This window comes from Corticium candelabrum, chromosome 18 (assembly GCF_963422355.1).
Source record: "Corticium candelabrum chromosome 18, ooCorCand1.1, whole genome shotgun sequence".
Classification (NCBI taxonomy): Eukaryota; Metazoa; Porifera; class Homoscleromorpha; order Homosclerophorida; family Plakinidae; genus Corticium; species Corticium candelabrum.
The window spans coordinates 5,234,032-5,250,919 of NC_085102.1; the positions used below are offsets into that span (position 1 = coordinate 5,234,032).

Below are 16,888 nucleotides of genomic sequence, written 5' to 3' on the forward strand. Positions count from 1 at the left end.
TAGCTGAACACAAGAAGATTTCATCACGTGATTTTGAATAGGGACTATTGCGTGAGTAGCAATGAATGATGTGAGACTTAATTGGCACGCTGAATTGAACAAACCAGAAACAATTTCCTTGAAATTACAGCAAGCAACAATTTCAAGTCTTTGTAGTCTACATGCATGAAAGTCTGTTTTAGAATTTTATATAATTGGTTTGTTCAGAGAAAGTCCCAACATGTGTACGTGATCAGGCTTGCAGGTGGTCGTCAATTTTGGAGCCAAATTTGGGTGTTGCTGGCCAGTGTACTGTACCAGGAGCCAAAGTCCTTGGACACACAGAGGCTTGCTGCGCACTAGGGAGCTGTGGTCGCTGGCATATGCATGCACGTGCTGCCTTAAGGTACCCCCAGTCATCATCTTTCGTGTAGCCTTGTAGGATCCAGAGTCCAGACTCTGACATGGCATTGACAGAGACTGGACTCCAGCACAGGGACACATTAAATTTTTAGTTTTGCTGTTAACTTGGAGCCTTCTGAAGCCAAAGAATCCGTGCCTGAAACGAAGTTTGGCTCCGTTGCCCTGGTAACAACCCCTAGTGATGGGAGACATAAAACAGTGGTTAACCACCAGGATTTTCTACAGTACTGTACTATGTATATATATATATATATATATATATATATATATATATATATATATACAGGGCCGGATTTAGAGGGGTTTAGGGGGTTGCAAGTCCCTCTTTTCCTATAGGCGTGGTTCAATAATTTTATATAATTTTACTAGAAAAAAGAAAATTAGTAATGCTATAAATAACTGCTACCAGGTAAACCCCTCTTTCAAAAATTCCTGGATCCGGTCCTGTATATATATATATATATATATTAATTTTTAATGTTTTTTTTATTTTTTAAACTACATTAAAAGAATCCATGTCATAGCTAAACAAAGCTAACCTATCTACTATCAATTTCGCATTGTACTGCCAAAGCTTACATAACAAATATATTTGCTTACATAACATATATATTTGCCAAAGCTTACATAACAAATCACATTTGATAAAATTGTGCATACTAAGGTTTTAGCCCAACCCACTCGTCTCAGCTAAGGTTTCCAATGCATTCATTCGTTTAGCTAACCATTATGCAGAAACGCTGTGGAATAAGCAAAATGTTACAAGTCAGGTGTACTAGAGCTACACGTACCACATGGCGCCTGAATCCAGCACCTTCGCACTCTAGACGCCTGGTTGATGGTGGGAAAACATGCACGTGCAAATGTAGACTAGGCGTTGATAGACCCCTAGGTAAAACGCGATATCGATGTACAGGATCCGGACGGACACCTGATGGCCGAGTTCTCGTTAGCAGCTACCAAACAAAGAGAGGTGTCGACCTAGGATGACATCACGTTTGCGTCGATTGGTTATGACACCACTTCTCGTCTATTGGTCGGAATAGCTTCAATTGCATCTGCGCTAATCGAGTCTAAATACGGTCGCACGTCAGACGACTACTATACCCTTAGCCCGAATATCCGGGCCTCGGGTAATTAGCGATAAACGCATGCGCAGTAGCGTGGCACGCCCTAGCGCTTCCTGAGAGCCTGGGTACGAGGCTAAGCGCATCTGCGCCTCGGCTGTCCAGACAAGAAGTGCGCAAAGTGTCTGTGGCTGTTTTCCTGTTTTCTTTTCCACTGAATATTTATGACTCGATCATTATTTTTTCTCTTTTTCATCACTGGGCTAAGCTATAGTATCTAGATAGTAATCGTTTTGACTAGGCTTACTAGAATTCTAGATTAGTTGGTTAGGGAGAATGTCCCAACATGAATGAATGAATAAATGATATGTTTCTGTCGCACCTAAAAAGGTACAGATCCCTCTTGGGGCAAACATAAAAACAACTAAGACATAACTACAAAATACACCAGCTACAACAGACAGCACAAACTACAATACATCTACACCATTCACAGGAAATATGCCGCGAAACCCCACTCAACATTGCTAGTGTTTTTTGGGTTCTTGATGAAAGATGCACACTACTAAATTTAGAATGGCCGATTACCCCACGGAACGACCCAATCTGCTGTTTGCATGCTTATACCAATATATGATTGTCTAGTTATTAATTAACCGGACCGATTTCGTTAGACAAACACAATTATCATGAACTCTAGAGATGCAATGTTATTATGACTCACTGTGGCGTAGGAAGCAAAAGCAGCCATGCGTACGTTACCCCACTTTCGAAAACTCGCAATTTCCAAAGCCTTCTCTCTATTACAGCAATGCATGTAGAGTTGAGGCAGTTCTCGGTAGATAGAATCTAAGATAAAGGCGTGCATGCATGGTCCCCTGCATGGTCTCTGAACTCCCTCGAGGACCAGGAAAATGCAATACGGCTGGAAACGTGTCACTAAAGACAGCAAACAAAGACTTTTTTATCCAGGCCAAATGTTCATGAGAAATGAAGTAATTCTAGTGTGCTGATGACTCTGCCAGTTGTATTATTGACACAAAAAGATACGTCTACTCTAGATAATAGTATAGTAGACGTATAGTAATATATAGTAGTGTAGTAGGTCGGTGGGCAAATTTTGCTTTGCGCATTTTAAGTAAACACACACAACTTCTAAATTCTAGATCACAAAAATGACGTCACTTGGAGGTCACGCGAAGGTCACGCGGTTATTATGGACACGGGATTTAGCTAATTAGAATATACTTACACTTGGGTGTATCTTGACAGTTGACGATATGCGAATGCTACTTCACTCCGAAACGTGGTACTGTGCGCTTCTGATATCAGTAATGTTGCTACGGTTGACGCACAATATTTCATAATAATTGATAAATTATGTTCTACATTTATTGTAAATTCTAATATTAATTAATTAACCTAAGTAGACTGAGAAATTTGACACAGTAATTTATTGTAAATAGTACTGTATAGTTGATACACATTGCAATACAATATGACACACTAAACCTTAGATAACGTTCACTGAATATACTATACTCACTAGCTAGTAATACATAACTGTTCTAACAGACATGAATTAGTGACTCTTTTGTCTAGTTTGGGTGTTCATAAGGAGCAATCCTTACATATTTACGGAACCGAGTTGCAAACAAAAATATGATAAGATTGGCAGCAATGAGAATGGTGAGGACCAGAAAATACACGTAAGGGTATCGGTTTGTCTCCTCGACAATGTCACATTCAACCATTTTGTTTGGACATATTTGTGGTGGAAAAGCTAGAGTAGGATGAACAGCTTTAAGAAATTGTAGTAGAGCCACACCTAGATATTCACCCAAACCATTGATACAATAGACGAGTCCAAATGTAGTGGAACGAAACTGACGTGGAGATGAAGATAACACAAACTCCATGATACCGACTACAGTCAACACTTCTGACATTCCCATTAGGACATACTGTGGTACTTGGCTGTAGATGGGAATGTTCCAGTAGTATTCAGTAATCTTGATTTTATTCATATAATATGTTCTCGGACTTGGTGCACCACCTCGACTGTCAATATAAGATTCAACAACTGTTGCTAGTACACAAGATAAGAATGCCAATAACATGCCCATACGGATTCGAGGTATGACAACATTATAGAGAGTACGTTGTGCTATTCGTTCATACAGTGGCTTCACACAAAACAACATAATGGGTACAGACACGATGGCGGCTAGTGGATCAAATGCTGCAGTCAAGTCAGCAGGAGGAATGGAAATATTTTGTAACTTTCCATAATCCATTTGTTGACTTTGTGTCACAAATGCACCTTCTGCTTGTGCTCGGATTGTAAAGTACAACAAGAGAGCACACATGAAAGGCAGAATAGGTGCAAGTCTTTGGATATGTTCTTGTCTTTCTTTTTCTACTCTCTTTGTTTCATTAGTTGATTCTCGTTCATATAATCTCAAAGTTCTTTTACGATAGTGGGGAGGCCAATTTTCTTTACAGAACGCTGTTCGGAAAATGGCCTTTATGTTTGGTATGTAAAAACCAGGTGCTCGATGTCTTCTGAATGTCTTTCGTAAAACAATTAAGATTATAAGAGCCACACACAGCAAGCACACGGCAAGTAGATATCGCCAAAAGAATCCAGGATATTTACTCTTATCTGTAGATTTAAAGTTTGTAAACGTTGCAGGTAACGATTGGAGATAACCTCCCAAGATAAAAGCTATTGCACCTCCAAGGTTAATGAAAAAATATGACCAACTCACAAATTGTGTGAGATATTTGCTTTTTTGGTTGTCATCTGTTAGTTGTTCCAACATGAATGGGATGAGTGTGGCTCTGATTCCTGAAGCACTGAAGAGAAGAACAAAGACCAAACCTGTGAAATAGAGAGCTTCTGGCAGAGTTTCTGGTTTGTTTGTCACGTGCATTGTATATGCAGATGCACAAATGAGACCAGCTCCAATACAATATGACACAAAGCAGGTAACAAGAGTATTGTACTGACCAAACTTTGCATCACTCAGAAAGCCGTAAACTGGTGCTATGGTGCTCATCGTTCCCACAGCAAAAGTAGTGATCACAAACAATGAGCCTTGGGCCAGTCCAACGTCCAAATAGACTTTCACGTACGTCGTGATGTTGAATGTGATCTCGTAGTAAGCAATTCTTTCTAGCATTTGAACCACGAGTAACCAGAAGACTGTCCAGACAGGCTGAGAGATGGGAAAAGACACAGTGTTTAGTCTGGATCTCATCGGGCTGTTTGTACTGTAGCTTGTCTGTTGACCCGACTCCAACAGAGGAGTAGACGGTTTGTCAGCTTTCGATGCCATTCAAATAACTCAATCAACAAGCTATAGCTGAACACAAGAAGATTTCATCACGTGATTTTGAATAGGGACTATTGCGTGAGTAGCAATGAATAATGCAAGACTTGGCACGCTGAATTGAACAAACCAGAAACAATTTCCTTGAAATTACAGCAAGTGTAACGAGTATACGACTTGCAACAGTTGAAACCCAAAAGGCCACGATTCTGTTGTGCCCGTACACTATATACTACTCTACTAGTCAGAAAGTAGGTGTGTCCATACGGTAACATGAAACCACTAATTATTATGGCTGCGTTACTCTACATTCCTCCCTCCTACGATTCTAACGTGACCTCACGTTACAATGACACAACTGCAAAAATCACTACTTTGTGTCACTAACTACGTAGTCCTGTAGCCATCTTGGTCGATTATGTTCTCTAGCAGGTCTTCGAATCGGTAAGTCCACGACCAATGGTTGTTCTAGTACATCCGGGACTTGGCCTTCCGCGACTACCTCCTCAAAGTACTGAACTGCTGCCGGTAGAATATTCGGACTGGCCTCCTCTGCTTGTTGCTCGTTCTCTTCAGTTGGTTTCATCACTTGTTGTTCTCGATCTTCCTGACAGCTGTCGTGTACCGGATGTCTGTAACATGGCTTCACTCGGTTATAGTGTACTCGCCTCCATCGTCGTCTTCTACCTTCCGCAGGAATGACGTCCATGGTGCCATTGTCGTACACTGTCAATACGCGGAACGGACCCTTCCAAGGTTTGGCTAGTTTGCTGGACATTCCTATATTTACAACTGGAGTAAACAACCAAACTAGATCACCTGCCGTGTAATGATGACGGGGAGATGTCTTCTGGTCGTAGTTCTTCTTCTGACGACGTTGTGCTGACACGATGTGCGTCTCTACGAATTCCTTGGTCAGCGCTCTGTCCTCCTTCAATCGTTGTCCGAACTCCGTTGTTGCTTCTGGTTCAGGAAGAGGTGCTCCAGTCTGAACGTCGACAGAAAGGCGTGCACTTCTTCCTAACATCAATTCAAATGGACTCATTTGTGTCGTTGATTGCTTTGATGTTCTGTAGTGAAACAGAAGTACAGGTAGACATACATCCCAGTCTCGCTGATTGTGGGAGACATGCTTAGCAAGCAGGTCTAGCAGAGTTCCATTTGCCCTCTCGACTAACCCATCACTCTGGGGATGATACGGAGTAGTTCTAACTTTCTTTATCTCAAGTATCTGGCAAACCTCCTGCAGTATCTTGCTCTCGAAATTTCTCCCCTGGTCACTATGGAGGATAGCTGGTGTTCCAAGTCTGCAAAAGACCTCATCAACAAGTACTCGTGCCACTGGTGATGCCTTCTGGTTGGGTAGTGCAAAGGCTTCCACCCACTTGGTGTAATAATCAGCCATGACAAGCAAATGCTTGTTTCCCTTTTCTGTCTGAGGTAATGGACCTAGAAAGTCAATAGCGATCATTTCCATTGGACCTCCAACTGTAATGTTGTGTAGTGCTGCTCTTGGGTGACGTGGTGGTCTTTTCCTCTGACTACACTGTATACAACACTTGATCCAGTCTTTGATATCTTGAGTGTATCCTGGCCACCAAAATCTATCCTCCAGTCTTCCCAAAGTCTTTTCCAATCCAAGGTGTCCACTCTGGTCATGCAATTGAGTTAAGATCTCCGATACTAAAGATGTTGGAACAACTACTAATTCTTGCGTTTGTCTTCCTGTAGCCATTCTCCTGTCCCTAATTCTGTACAGTAGTCCATCGTCTGTTACTTTCAACTGATGCCACACTCGACCAAACTGTTTAAGCTTTGAATTACTTTTCCACTTTCCCGCAAACTGTGGTCGTCCTGCTGGCATCTGCTCAAGCACTTCCTTTATTTCAGTGTCACTTTTCTGCATGTGCTGCAAGTCAGCAGCTGACCATTGGGGAAGGCATCCAACTGCTGCACATGATTCAGATGTCTCGTTGTGGTGAGTGGATAGCATTTCCTGGTCTTCTTTGTCTGTGTCATGGTGTCGACGTCTCGATAAGCTATCTGCATTAGTATTGTCCTTGCCCCTCCGGTAGACAACGTCCATGTCATACTCCCCTAACATCAAGATCCATCGTGCCAGTCGTCCCGTTGGTTCCTTGACTGACTTCAGCCATGATAATGGACAGTGATCCGTTGCTACTGTAAACTTGTGACCGTACAAGTAAGGACGAAATGCTGTGACTGCCCACACAATTGCGAGTGCTTCCTCCTCTACTGTTGAATAGTTGTGTTCTGCTTTACGCAAAGCCCTGCTAGCATAGGACACTACTCTCTCTTTCCCCTCGATCGCTTGAGATAGCACTGCCCCCAATCCTGTCTCACTAGCATCGGTGGCTAGGTGGAACGGTTTATCAAACTGTGGAAAAGCTAGGACTGGTGGTTCCGTCAGTCTCTCTTTTAGGACAGTGAAAGCTCTTTCACTGGCTTCAGTCCAGACGAAGTCTGTGCCTTTCTCCTGCAGTTGAAAAAGTGGGGCAGCAATCTGCGAAAATCCTGGTACGAACCTCCGGTAATAACCCGCTAAGCCAAGGAATCCCTTCAGCTCTTTAACTTCTGTTGATCTTGGAAAATTCTTGACTGCCTGCAGCTTTACCGGATCTGGTTGAATACCCCTCGCAGATACTATGTGTCCCGGGTACTTCACGGAATTCCTCGCAAAGTGACACTTAGTAGGTTGTAGCTTCAAACCTGCTGCATTCAATCTCCCAAATACCCTTTCTAGCCTCAACATGTGTTCCTTGAACGATGATGAAAACACTATGATGTCATCCAAGTAGATTAGACATTCTTCCCATGATAAACCAGCTAGCACTGCTTCCACGAGTCGCTGAAAAGTACTGGGCGCATTGGTAAGACCGAAAGGCATGACATTAAATTCATACAGCCCATGCATTGATGTGAATGCCGTCTTTGGTCTATCCTCGGGTGCCGCCTCTACTTGCCAGTACCCAGAAGCTAAGTCCAACGTAGAAAAGTACTTGGCTTCTGAAAGGCTGTCCAGTGCCTCATCTATCCTAGGCAATGGGTATGAATCTTTAGTCGTGACAGCGTTCAACTTCCGGTAGTCTACACAGAATCTAAATCGGCCATCCCTTCTCTTTACAAGAACAATCGGACTTGACCAAGGACTTGCTGATGGACGAATAATGTCCCTCTCCAGCATCTCTTGAACTTGGTCTTTGACCACGCCTCTCAAGCTGTGTGGAAGTCGTCTGGGGTGCTGTCTAATTGGGGGACTGTCTCCAGTCTTGATTCTGTGTTGGACACGATCCGTTCTGCCTACTTCGCCTGCTTGGAATGCAAACAGATTAGCATGCGTGACGATCAGTGCCTTCAATTGTTTTCGTTCGCTTTCCTTCAGTGGCAGCTTGTTTAGTTCAAATTGCTGCACTAGCTCATTGTTCTTTTCACTAACTGATGCATTAGTAGGTATGACATCACTTCTAGGGACTGTATCTTGGCTAGTGTCAATTCCTGCATCTGGTTCTTGAATCACGCCTATGCTGGTCAGTTGCCCTAATGCAGTTCCTTGTGACAGCTGCACTGGTCCACCAGGTGCCATCAATTGCACTGGCACCACATCCTGATCCAAACTGATTAGTGAGTGGGCAATCATGACACCTGTCTTGCTAATGACAGTATTGTCTGGCTCTAACATTGCCACTCCCTCTTGACATACCTTGTTACCATACTCATCCACTATGTGAGCTTCTCCCAGCTGTCTGGTCATTGTGGGAATCTGCATGCTGTGGTTGAGAATCAGAAAACAATGATTGCTTTGTACTCCTGGTGTGGTCAACCTTCCAATTGCACTTTTTGGTAGTGTCAGCCTTCTTCGCCTCAAGTCAACAGTAATGTTGTGCTTCAAAAGAAAGTCTACACCAAGAATGGGTCCTGTAGCTATGTTGGCTACCAAAAATGTATGATGAGTCTTCCACTGACCAATTTCCACTTGCAAATCCATCTTGCCACAGACATGGATATCATTTCCATCCACTCCTTTCAGTGAATTGTGGCTATTCTCACCACTCCTAGATGAATCGTGGTTTCCCAGATAAAGCCTGCTGGGCACCAGAGATGCAGATGCACCAGTGTCTACCAGACACTGCGTCATCTGTTCTGCCACAATCGCCTGTACTGTGAGAGAGCATGATTGATCAGCTTCTCCACCAGTCAGAATACCCACAGTATTACGCTTCTGCGGTTCTTTGGTCAGGCTACTGGGGTTACTGTTGGTCTTCTTCCATGCTTCCTTGTGGGTAGGTTTCTCAGCCGACACTGGACAATCTCGTTTCCAATGATCTGTACTACCACATCTGAAGCATCCTCCACTAATGTTTCGAGATCGGGACTGTTGCTTCCCAGTAGCTCCACCTGGAATGCGGTCTTCCAGTCGTTCCAGACGCGAGGTCAACGCTTCTAAAGAACGCACCATTGTTTGTACTAATGATTCCTGATCAGCGGACTGCGCTCCTGTTGTGGCAGCTATCCTCCCTTGTCTTGTACCTTGCCTGTCCTCTTTGCGACGCTGCAAGAGACACAGCTCTCTAGCTTTGCTCACCGTTTCGTTAAGGCCCACTGGTGCTAAGACGTATAGCTGATCACTGATGACCTCCGGTAACCCGGCAATGAACCGTCAATCAACTGCTGCCGACGCAACTCTGCGGATAACCCAGGCTGTGCTCTGTCTAGCAAACGTTCTAGATCACGTACAAACACATCAAGGTCCTCACCCGTCTGCAGAGTGCAACTATTGAGCTGTCGCGTTGCAAGGCGACGACGTTCTTCTGTACGCGCGGTTCAAATGCTGTTTTCAGAGCGGCAATGAGGTGGTCGTACGTATCCGTTTGCTGTTGGGTCAGCCGTTCAAACACTGCAAAGGCTCGTCCTTGTAGCAGAGTAGGCAACCGTACGACCTTGTCGTGGGCGTCCCAGCGGTTAGCAGAACAGCAGAGATCAAAGCGACGCAACCAGGTAGATATGTCGCCATCAGCAAAAGGTTCTGGTAGGCACGGCTGACGATAGGCTTGAACCTGAGGTTGCTGTACAACTGGCTGATCGGCACCTTGCTGAGCCATGAACTCACTTCTGACACCAAAATGTAACGAGTATATGACTTGCAACAGTTGAAACCCAAAAGGCCACGATTCTATTGTGCCCGTACACTATATACTACTCTACTAGTCAGAAAGTAGGTGTGTCCATACGGTAACATGAAACCACTAATTATTATGACTGCGTTACTCTACACAAGCAACAATTTCAAGTCTTTGTAGTCTACATGCATGAAAGTCTGTTTTAGAATTTTATATAATTAGTCTGTTCAGAGAAAGTCCCAACATGTGCACGCGATCAGGCTTGCAGGTGGTCGTCAATTTTGGAGCCAAATTTGGGTGTTGCTGGCCAGTGTACTGTACCAGGAGCCAAAGTCCTTGGACACACAGAAGCTTGCTGCGCACTAGGGAGCTCTGGTCGCTGGCATACTGCATGCACGTGCTGCCTTAAGGTACTCCCAGTCATCATCTTTCGTGTAGCCTTGTAGGATCCAGAGTCCAGACTGTGACATGGCATTGACAGAGACTGGACTCCAGCACAGGGACACATTAAATTTTTAGTTTTACTGTTAACTTGGAGCCTTCTGAAGCCAAAGAATCCGTGCCTGAAACCAAGTTTGGCTCCGTTGCCCTGGTAACAACCCCTAGTGATGGGAGACATAAAACAGTGGTTTACCACCAGGATTGTCTACAGTACTGTACTAGGTATATATATACCGGTATATATACAGGGCCGGATTTAGAGGGGTTTAGGGGATTGCAAGCCCCTCTTTTCCTATAGGCGTGGTTCAATAATTTCATATAATTTTACTAGAAAAAAGAAAATTAGTAATGCTATAAATAACTGCTACCAGGTAAACTCCCTCTTTCAAAAATTCCTGGATCCGGCCCTGTATATATATATACATACAGACTTGGACAAAATTATAGGGACACCCCGCTGTGGATATGTAGTAACACAATAATTAGGTCACCATTTACCAACTATCAATATTGTTAAGAACTTAATAGTTACCGCGTTGATTGTTAGGTTTCTTGAGAATACTGTAGACCCTAAATTGTTTTCTTACGTTTCGCATTGCGGAAAACGAGACCTAAAAGTGTATGACGTCACGACTGCCTAAGCGTCGTAAGTTAGACTCTCTCTGATTTTGTTTAGTGGCTTTTAAAAAAGCCGGTTTTAATAACGCGAAGGAAAATTGAAGCCCTTCACCAGTTTCTCGGTAACGAGTGTTCCCGCCTCTCGCCCTCCTGATTGCGTCCAAACATCGCGGAACACTTTCAGCCAAGTTCCGGACACGCGCGGCTTGAATCTACTGCCACGCCTCTTGTAGAGCATTCCAGAGCTCAGTTGCAGTTCTCGGTTCGCGACGGTTGGCAGCAGTTTTGAGTTCATGCCACAAGTTCTCGATTGGATTCGCATCAGGCGAGTTTGGCGGCCAGTCCAACAGTGTGACGTCATGCTGGCGTAGCCATTGTCTTGTTGACCGAGACGTGTGGATTGACGCGTTGTCCTGCTGGAAGACAGAGTCGTCTCCTATCAGTGCCGCTGCGTCTGTAAGCATGTGCTCCTCCAGAACCTGTCGGTACGCCGTGCTGTCCAAACGACCTTCCAGTTTCACCAGAGACCCCACACCATGCCAACACATCGATCCCCACACCATCACACTAGCCGCGTGCTGGACCGTACGGTCACAACATTCAGGGAGAAATTCCTCACCTTTGCGACGCCAAACGTACAGAGCACCATCGTTTCCTATGCTGACTTTTGACTCATCTGTAAAAAGAACAGATTTCCAGTCATCCAAAGTCCATTGTGTGTGAGTGGTTGCCCATCCCAGTCGCAAACGCCGATGGTTTTCTGTTAGCAGTGGGTTTTTCTAGGCCTCCGAGCGTTCACTCTTGTCTCACTGAGACGACGACGGACTGTTCTACTTGACACCTGCTTGCCGGTTTTATCAGTCAGCTGATACGAGAGCAGTCGTGATGGTGCTCTGCGGTTCTGCAGTGCCATTCTCTTCAGTCGATCATCTTCCCGGATTGTCGTTGCCTTCCCACGTCCAGATCGTTTTTCATAATCGCTGCTGCCATGGAAGGGCGTTGCAGGCACTGACGAACCGAATTCCTGGAGCGGCGGACAAAAGCTGCGATCTGACGCACAGAATGGCCGACTGAGTGAAGGGCTTCAATTTTCCCTCGCATTTTTGGACTCAACTGTTGCCTCGAGGCATCGCTTCAACTCGTGAAATATCGCACGGAACAAGACTCTGCAACTGCGTGCAGCTAAACGTTCAGGCTAACTTATGGCCTAAGTTTGGCGGTCTCAAGGGCAGCGGTTTTAGTGCAGCTGACATTTTGGCGGTAGCAGTTTGAGATTTTGCTACGTCAAACGTGGACCGGAAGTGGCATGTCAATGTTCTTTTGTTGCTATAACTTTTTTAGTTTTTGTCTTAGCAGGATTTTTTTGTAATCAATTAGTGTCGCATGATTTTTGAATACGTTGAAGTTTGTTTATTGATTAAAATGGCAAAACAATTCAAATTGTGATGACATGCGCGAAATCAATGCGCAAAAACAGATGATTCGCCTTTTTTTCATAATGTTGATAAGAGGACCCACAAAATTGCTTTCACTCTCTACTGCAGAGCATTCTTACATTGTATGCCAAAAATGAGCATCCAAGAGCGATGAACGTGTACAAAGACAAGAAAAGTAGGAATGGCCGTCTTCCTTCTTCAAAGCAAACTAGATGCGCAGTAGGTAGTAAGTACAGCTGCAGTCTTGAACTTGAGCTATGTTACATACTAACAATGGCGCAATCCATGAAAAAAGAAATTTGAAAAACATTTGGTTTTGCTAGAGAAAAATTCAGTGCCAAAGTTAGACTAGACACAAAAATGCCAGGTGTCCCTATAATTTTGTCCAGGTCTGTATATATATATATATATATATATATATATATATATATATATTAATTTTTAATGTTTTTATTTTTTAAACTATATTAAAAGAATCCATGTCATAGCTAAACAAATTAACCTACCTACTATCAATTTAGCATTGTACTGCCAAAGCTTACATGACAAATATATATATATATATATATATATATATATATATATATATATATATATCAAAAAACATTCTAGACTACTTAGCTAATACTCTAGTCACGAGACATCACGTGCACGACTATACAAGTAATTCTTACACGTACTGTACGCATCTGAATCTCTCACATTATAAATACTCTGTGAATTTATGTGGTAAATCTACTGTAGTGCGTGTAATACACTGAGTGATTGATTTTAGTAGCTAATCATCCGCGCGTCATTGCAACACTTGGATAAATATCCGGGCCTCGGGTAACGAATAGAGAAAAAGCACATTACAGTGCTAAACCCTCCGATGTATGTAGTCACATTTGATAATATTGTGCATACTAAGGTTTTAGCTCAACCCACTCGTCTCAGCTAGGGTTTCCAATGCATTCATTCGTTTAGCTAACCATTATGCAGAAACGCTGTGGAATAAGCAAAATGTTACAAGTCAGGTGTACCAGAGCTACACGTACCACATGGCGCCTGAATCCAGCACCTTCGCACTCTAGACGCCTGGTTGTTGGTGGGAAAACATGCACGTGCAAATGTATAGACTAGGCGTTGATAGACCCCTAGGTAAAACCCGATATCGATGTACAGGATCCGGACGGACGCCTGATGGCCGAGTTCTCGTTAGCAGCTACCAAACAAAGAGAGGTGTCGACCTAGGATAACATCACGTTTGCGTCGATTGGTTATGACACCACTTCTCGTCTATTGGTCGGAATAGCTTCATTTGCATCTGCGCTAATCGAGTCTAAATACGGTCGCACGTTAGACGACTACTATACCCTTAGCCCGGATATCCGGGCCTCGAGTAATTAGCGATAAACGCATGCGCAGTAGCGTGGCAAGTCCTAGCGCTTCCTGAGAGCCTGGGTACGAGGCTAAGCGCTTCTTAGCCTCGTACCCAGGCCCTCTTGCGCGCCCGGAGAAGAGGGCCTGGTACACGTTGTATTCGCATGCGCGCATAAATTAGAAGGAAATCGTGGTAATGAATGCACGCATGCGGAATCGACGTTGTTTAGAATCTCGAGCCGATAATGTCGCGCGCAATCGACAGCTTCCGTGTGAGTAGTGATGAGCCCTAGATCTAGACCCAAAACTAAACTATTGACCTTGTTTATTATGGCAGTTGTTTGGAGTGTCGCGTTTGTCTTTCCGCCATGTCTACTCGTACTGCAGTCTGTCAGGTTGTCTACAGTGTTTGCGTACCGGAAAGGACTGCAGAAGAAGTTTCAGCTTATTTTGGGGATTTCTATCTCTATGACAGACGCTCTTCCACAACAGATCTGCCAGCGCTGTGACACGACAATGACGCGTACGCGTACGACCTATCCACAATCTTCTTCACCACATTTCCCTAAGTTACAGTCAACCATAAACGGTCTATGTTGATAGCACAGCGATTTACCGTATCCTGTAGGAAGCCAGACGAATTGGAACACGTCGCGATCGTTTCCGTTGTAGGTGTGCTTTACGACAACACGCTGCTGCTCCTTCAGCTCTACATTACACAGCCTAATTAAGCTTGCCTAGAGCGTAGTGCAAAGCCATATCAAAACCAGAAGCTCTGCCTTCATCCACCATTTGCCAAATTAGGTCTCATTGCGCGCGACATTATCGGCTTGAGATTCTAAACAACGTCGATTCCGCATGCGTGCATTCATTACCACGATTTCCTTCTAATTCATGCGCGCATGCGAATACGACGTGTACCAGGCCCTCTTCTCCGGGCGCGCAAGAGGGCCTGGGTACGAGGCTAAGCGCTTCTGTGCCTCGGCTGTCCAGACAAGAAGCGCGCAAAGTGTTTGTGGCTGTTTTCCTGTTTTCTTTTCCACTGAATATTTATGACTCGATCATTATTTTTTCTCTTTTTCATCACCGGGCTAAGCTATAGTATCTAGATAGTAATCGTTTTGACTAGGCCTACTAGAATTCTAGATAATTAGTTGGTTAATTAAGAGAATGTCCCAACATGAATGAATGAATAAATGATATATTTCTGTCGCACCTAAAAAGGTACAGATCCCTCTTGAGGCAAACATAAAAACAACTAAGACATAACTACAAAATACGCCAGCTACAACAGACAGCACAAACTACAATATATCTACACCATTCACAGGAAATATGCCGCAAAACCCCACGCAACATTGCTAGTGTTTTTCTTGGGTTCTTGATGAAAGATGCACACTAGTCTAGTAGAGGCCACATTCGAAATTTAAAATTTAGAATGGCCGATTACCCCACGGAACGACCCAATTTGCTGTTTGCATGCTTATACCAATAAATGATTGTCTAGTTATTAATTAACTGGACCGATTTCGTTAGACAAACACAATTATCATGAACTCTAGAGATGCAATGTCATTATACCTCATTGTGGCGTAGAAAGCAAAAGCATCCATGCTTACATTACCCCACTTTCGAAAACTCGCAATTTCCAAAGCCTTCTCTCTATTACAGCAATGCATGTAGAGTTGAGGCAGTTCTCGGTAGATAGAATCTAAGATAAAGGCGTGCATGCATGGTTCCCTGCATGGTCTCTGAACTCCCTCGAGGACCGGGAAAATGCAGTACGGCTGGAAACGTGTCACTAAAGACAGCAAACAAAGACTTTTTTATCCAGGCCAAATGTTCATGAGAAATGAAGTAATTCTAGTGTGCTGATGACTCTGCCAGTTGTATTATTGACACAAAAAGATACGTCTACTCTAGATAATAGTATAGTAGACGTATAGTAATATAGTAGTATAGTAGGCCGGTGGGCAAATTTTGCTTTGCGCATTTTAGGTAAACGCACACAACTTCTAAATTCTAGATCACAAAAATGACGTCACGTGGAGGTCACGCGGTTATTATGGATACGGGATTTAGCTAATTAGAATATACTTACACTTGGGTGTATCTTGACAGTTGACGATATGCGAATGCTACTTCACACCGAAACATGGTACTGTGCGCTTCTGATATCAGTAATGTTGCTACGGTTGACGCACAATATTTCATAATAATTGATAAATTATGTTCTACATTTATTGTAAATTCTAATATTAATTAATTAACCTAAGTAGACTGAGAAATTTGACACAGTAATTTATTGTAAATAGTACTGTATAGTTGATACACATTGCAATACAATATGACACACTAAACCTTAGATAACGTTCACTGAATATACTATACTCACTAGCTACTAATACATAACTGTTCAAACAGACATGAATTAGTGACTCTTTTGTCTAGTTTGGGTGTTCATAAGGAGCAATCCTTACATATTTACGGAACCGAGTTGCAAATAAAAATATGATAAGATTGGCAGCAATGAGAATGGTGAGGACCAGAAAATACACGTAAGGGTATCGGTTTGTCTCCTCGACAATGTCACATTCAACCATTTCATTTGGACATATTTGTGGTGGAAAAGCTAGAGTAGGATGAACAGCTTCAAGAAATTGTAGTAGAGCCACACTTATATATTCACCCAAACCATTGATACAATAGACGAGTCCAAATGTAGTGGAACGAAACTGACGTGGAGATGAAGATAACACAAACTCCATGATACCGACTACAGTCAACACTTCTGACATTCCCATTAGGACATACTGTGGTACTTGGCTGTAGATGGGAATGTTCCAGTAGTATTCAGTAATCTTGATTTTATTCATATAATATGTTCTCGGACTTGGTGCACCACCTCGACTGTCAATATAAGATTCAACAACTGTTGCTAGTACACAAGATAAGAATGCCAATAACATGCCCAAACGAATTCGAGGTATGACAACATTATAGAGAGTACGCTGTGCTATTCGTTCATACAGTGGCTTCACACAAAACAACATAATGGGTACAGACACGATGGCGGCTAGTGGATCAAA

At 43.3% G+C, this 16,888-nt stretch overlaps 2 protein-coding genes across 2 annotated transcripts in view; both read right to left on the bottom strand.

Annotated features, from left to right (window-relative positions):
• Window positions 1–3,067: 3,067 nt before the first annotated feature.
• On the bottom strand, window positions 3,068–4,810 carry LOC134193748 (uncharacterized). The gene has a single exon (XM_062662583.1). The coding sequence runs from the start codon at window positions 4,808–4,810 to the stop codon at window positions 3,068–3,070; it is 1,743 nt and encodes a 580-aa protein (XP_062518567.1).
• Window positions 4,811–16,105: 11,295 nt separating this feature from the next.
• LOC134193750 (uncharacterized) overlaps window positions 16,106–16,888 on the bottom strand; it is a 1,884-nt gene continuing 1,101 nt past the window's right edge. The window contains exon 1 of the mRNA XM_062662584.1: window positions 16,106–16,888. This exon is cut by the window's right edge and continues 1,101 nt beyond it. Coding sequence (XP_062518568.1) covers window positions 16,247–16,888 — 642 coding nt within the window. The 3' untranslated portion in view covers window positions 16,106–16,246.

Bases quoted from the DNA above. Each gene is read 5' to 3' on its own strand.
- LOC134193748 (XM_062662583.1), bottom strand. From the start codon at position 4,810: ATGGCATCGAAAGCTGACAAACCGTCTACTCCTCTGTTGGAGTCGGGT.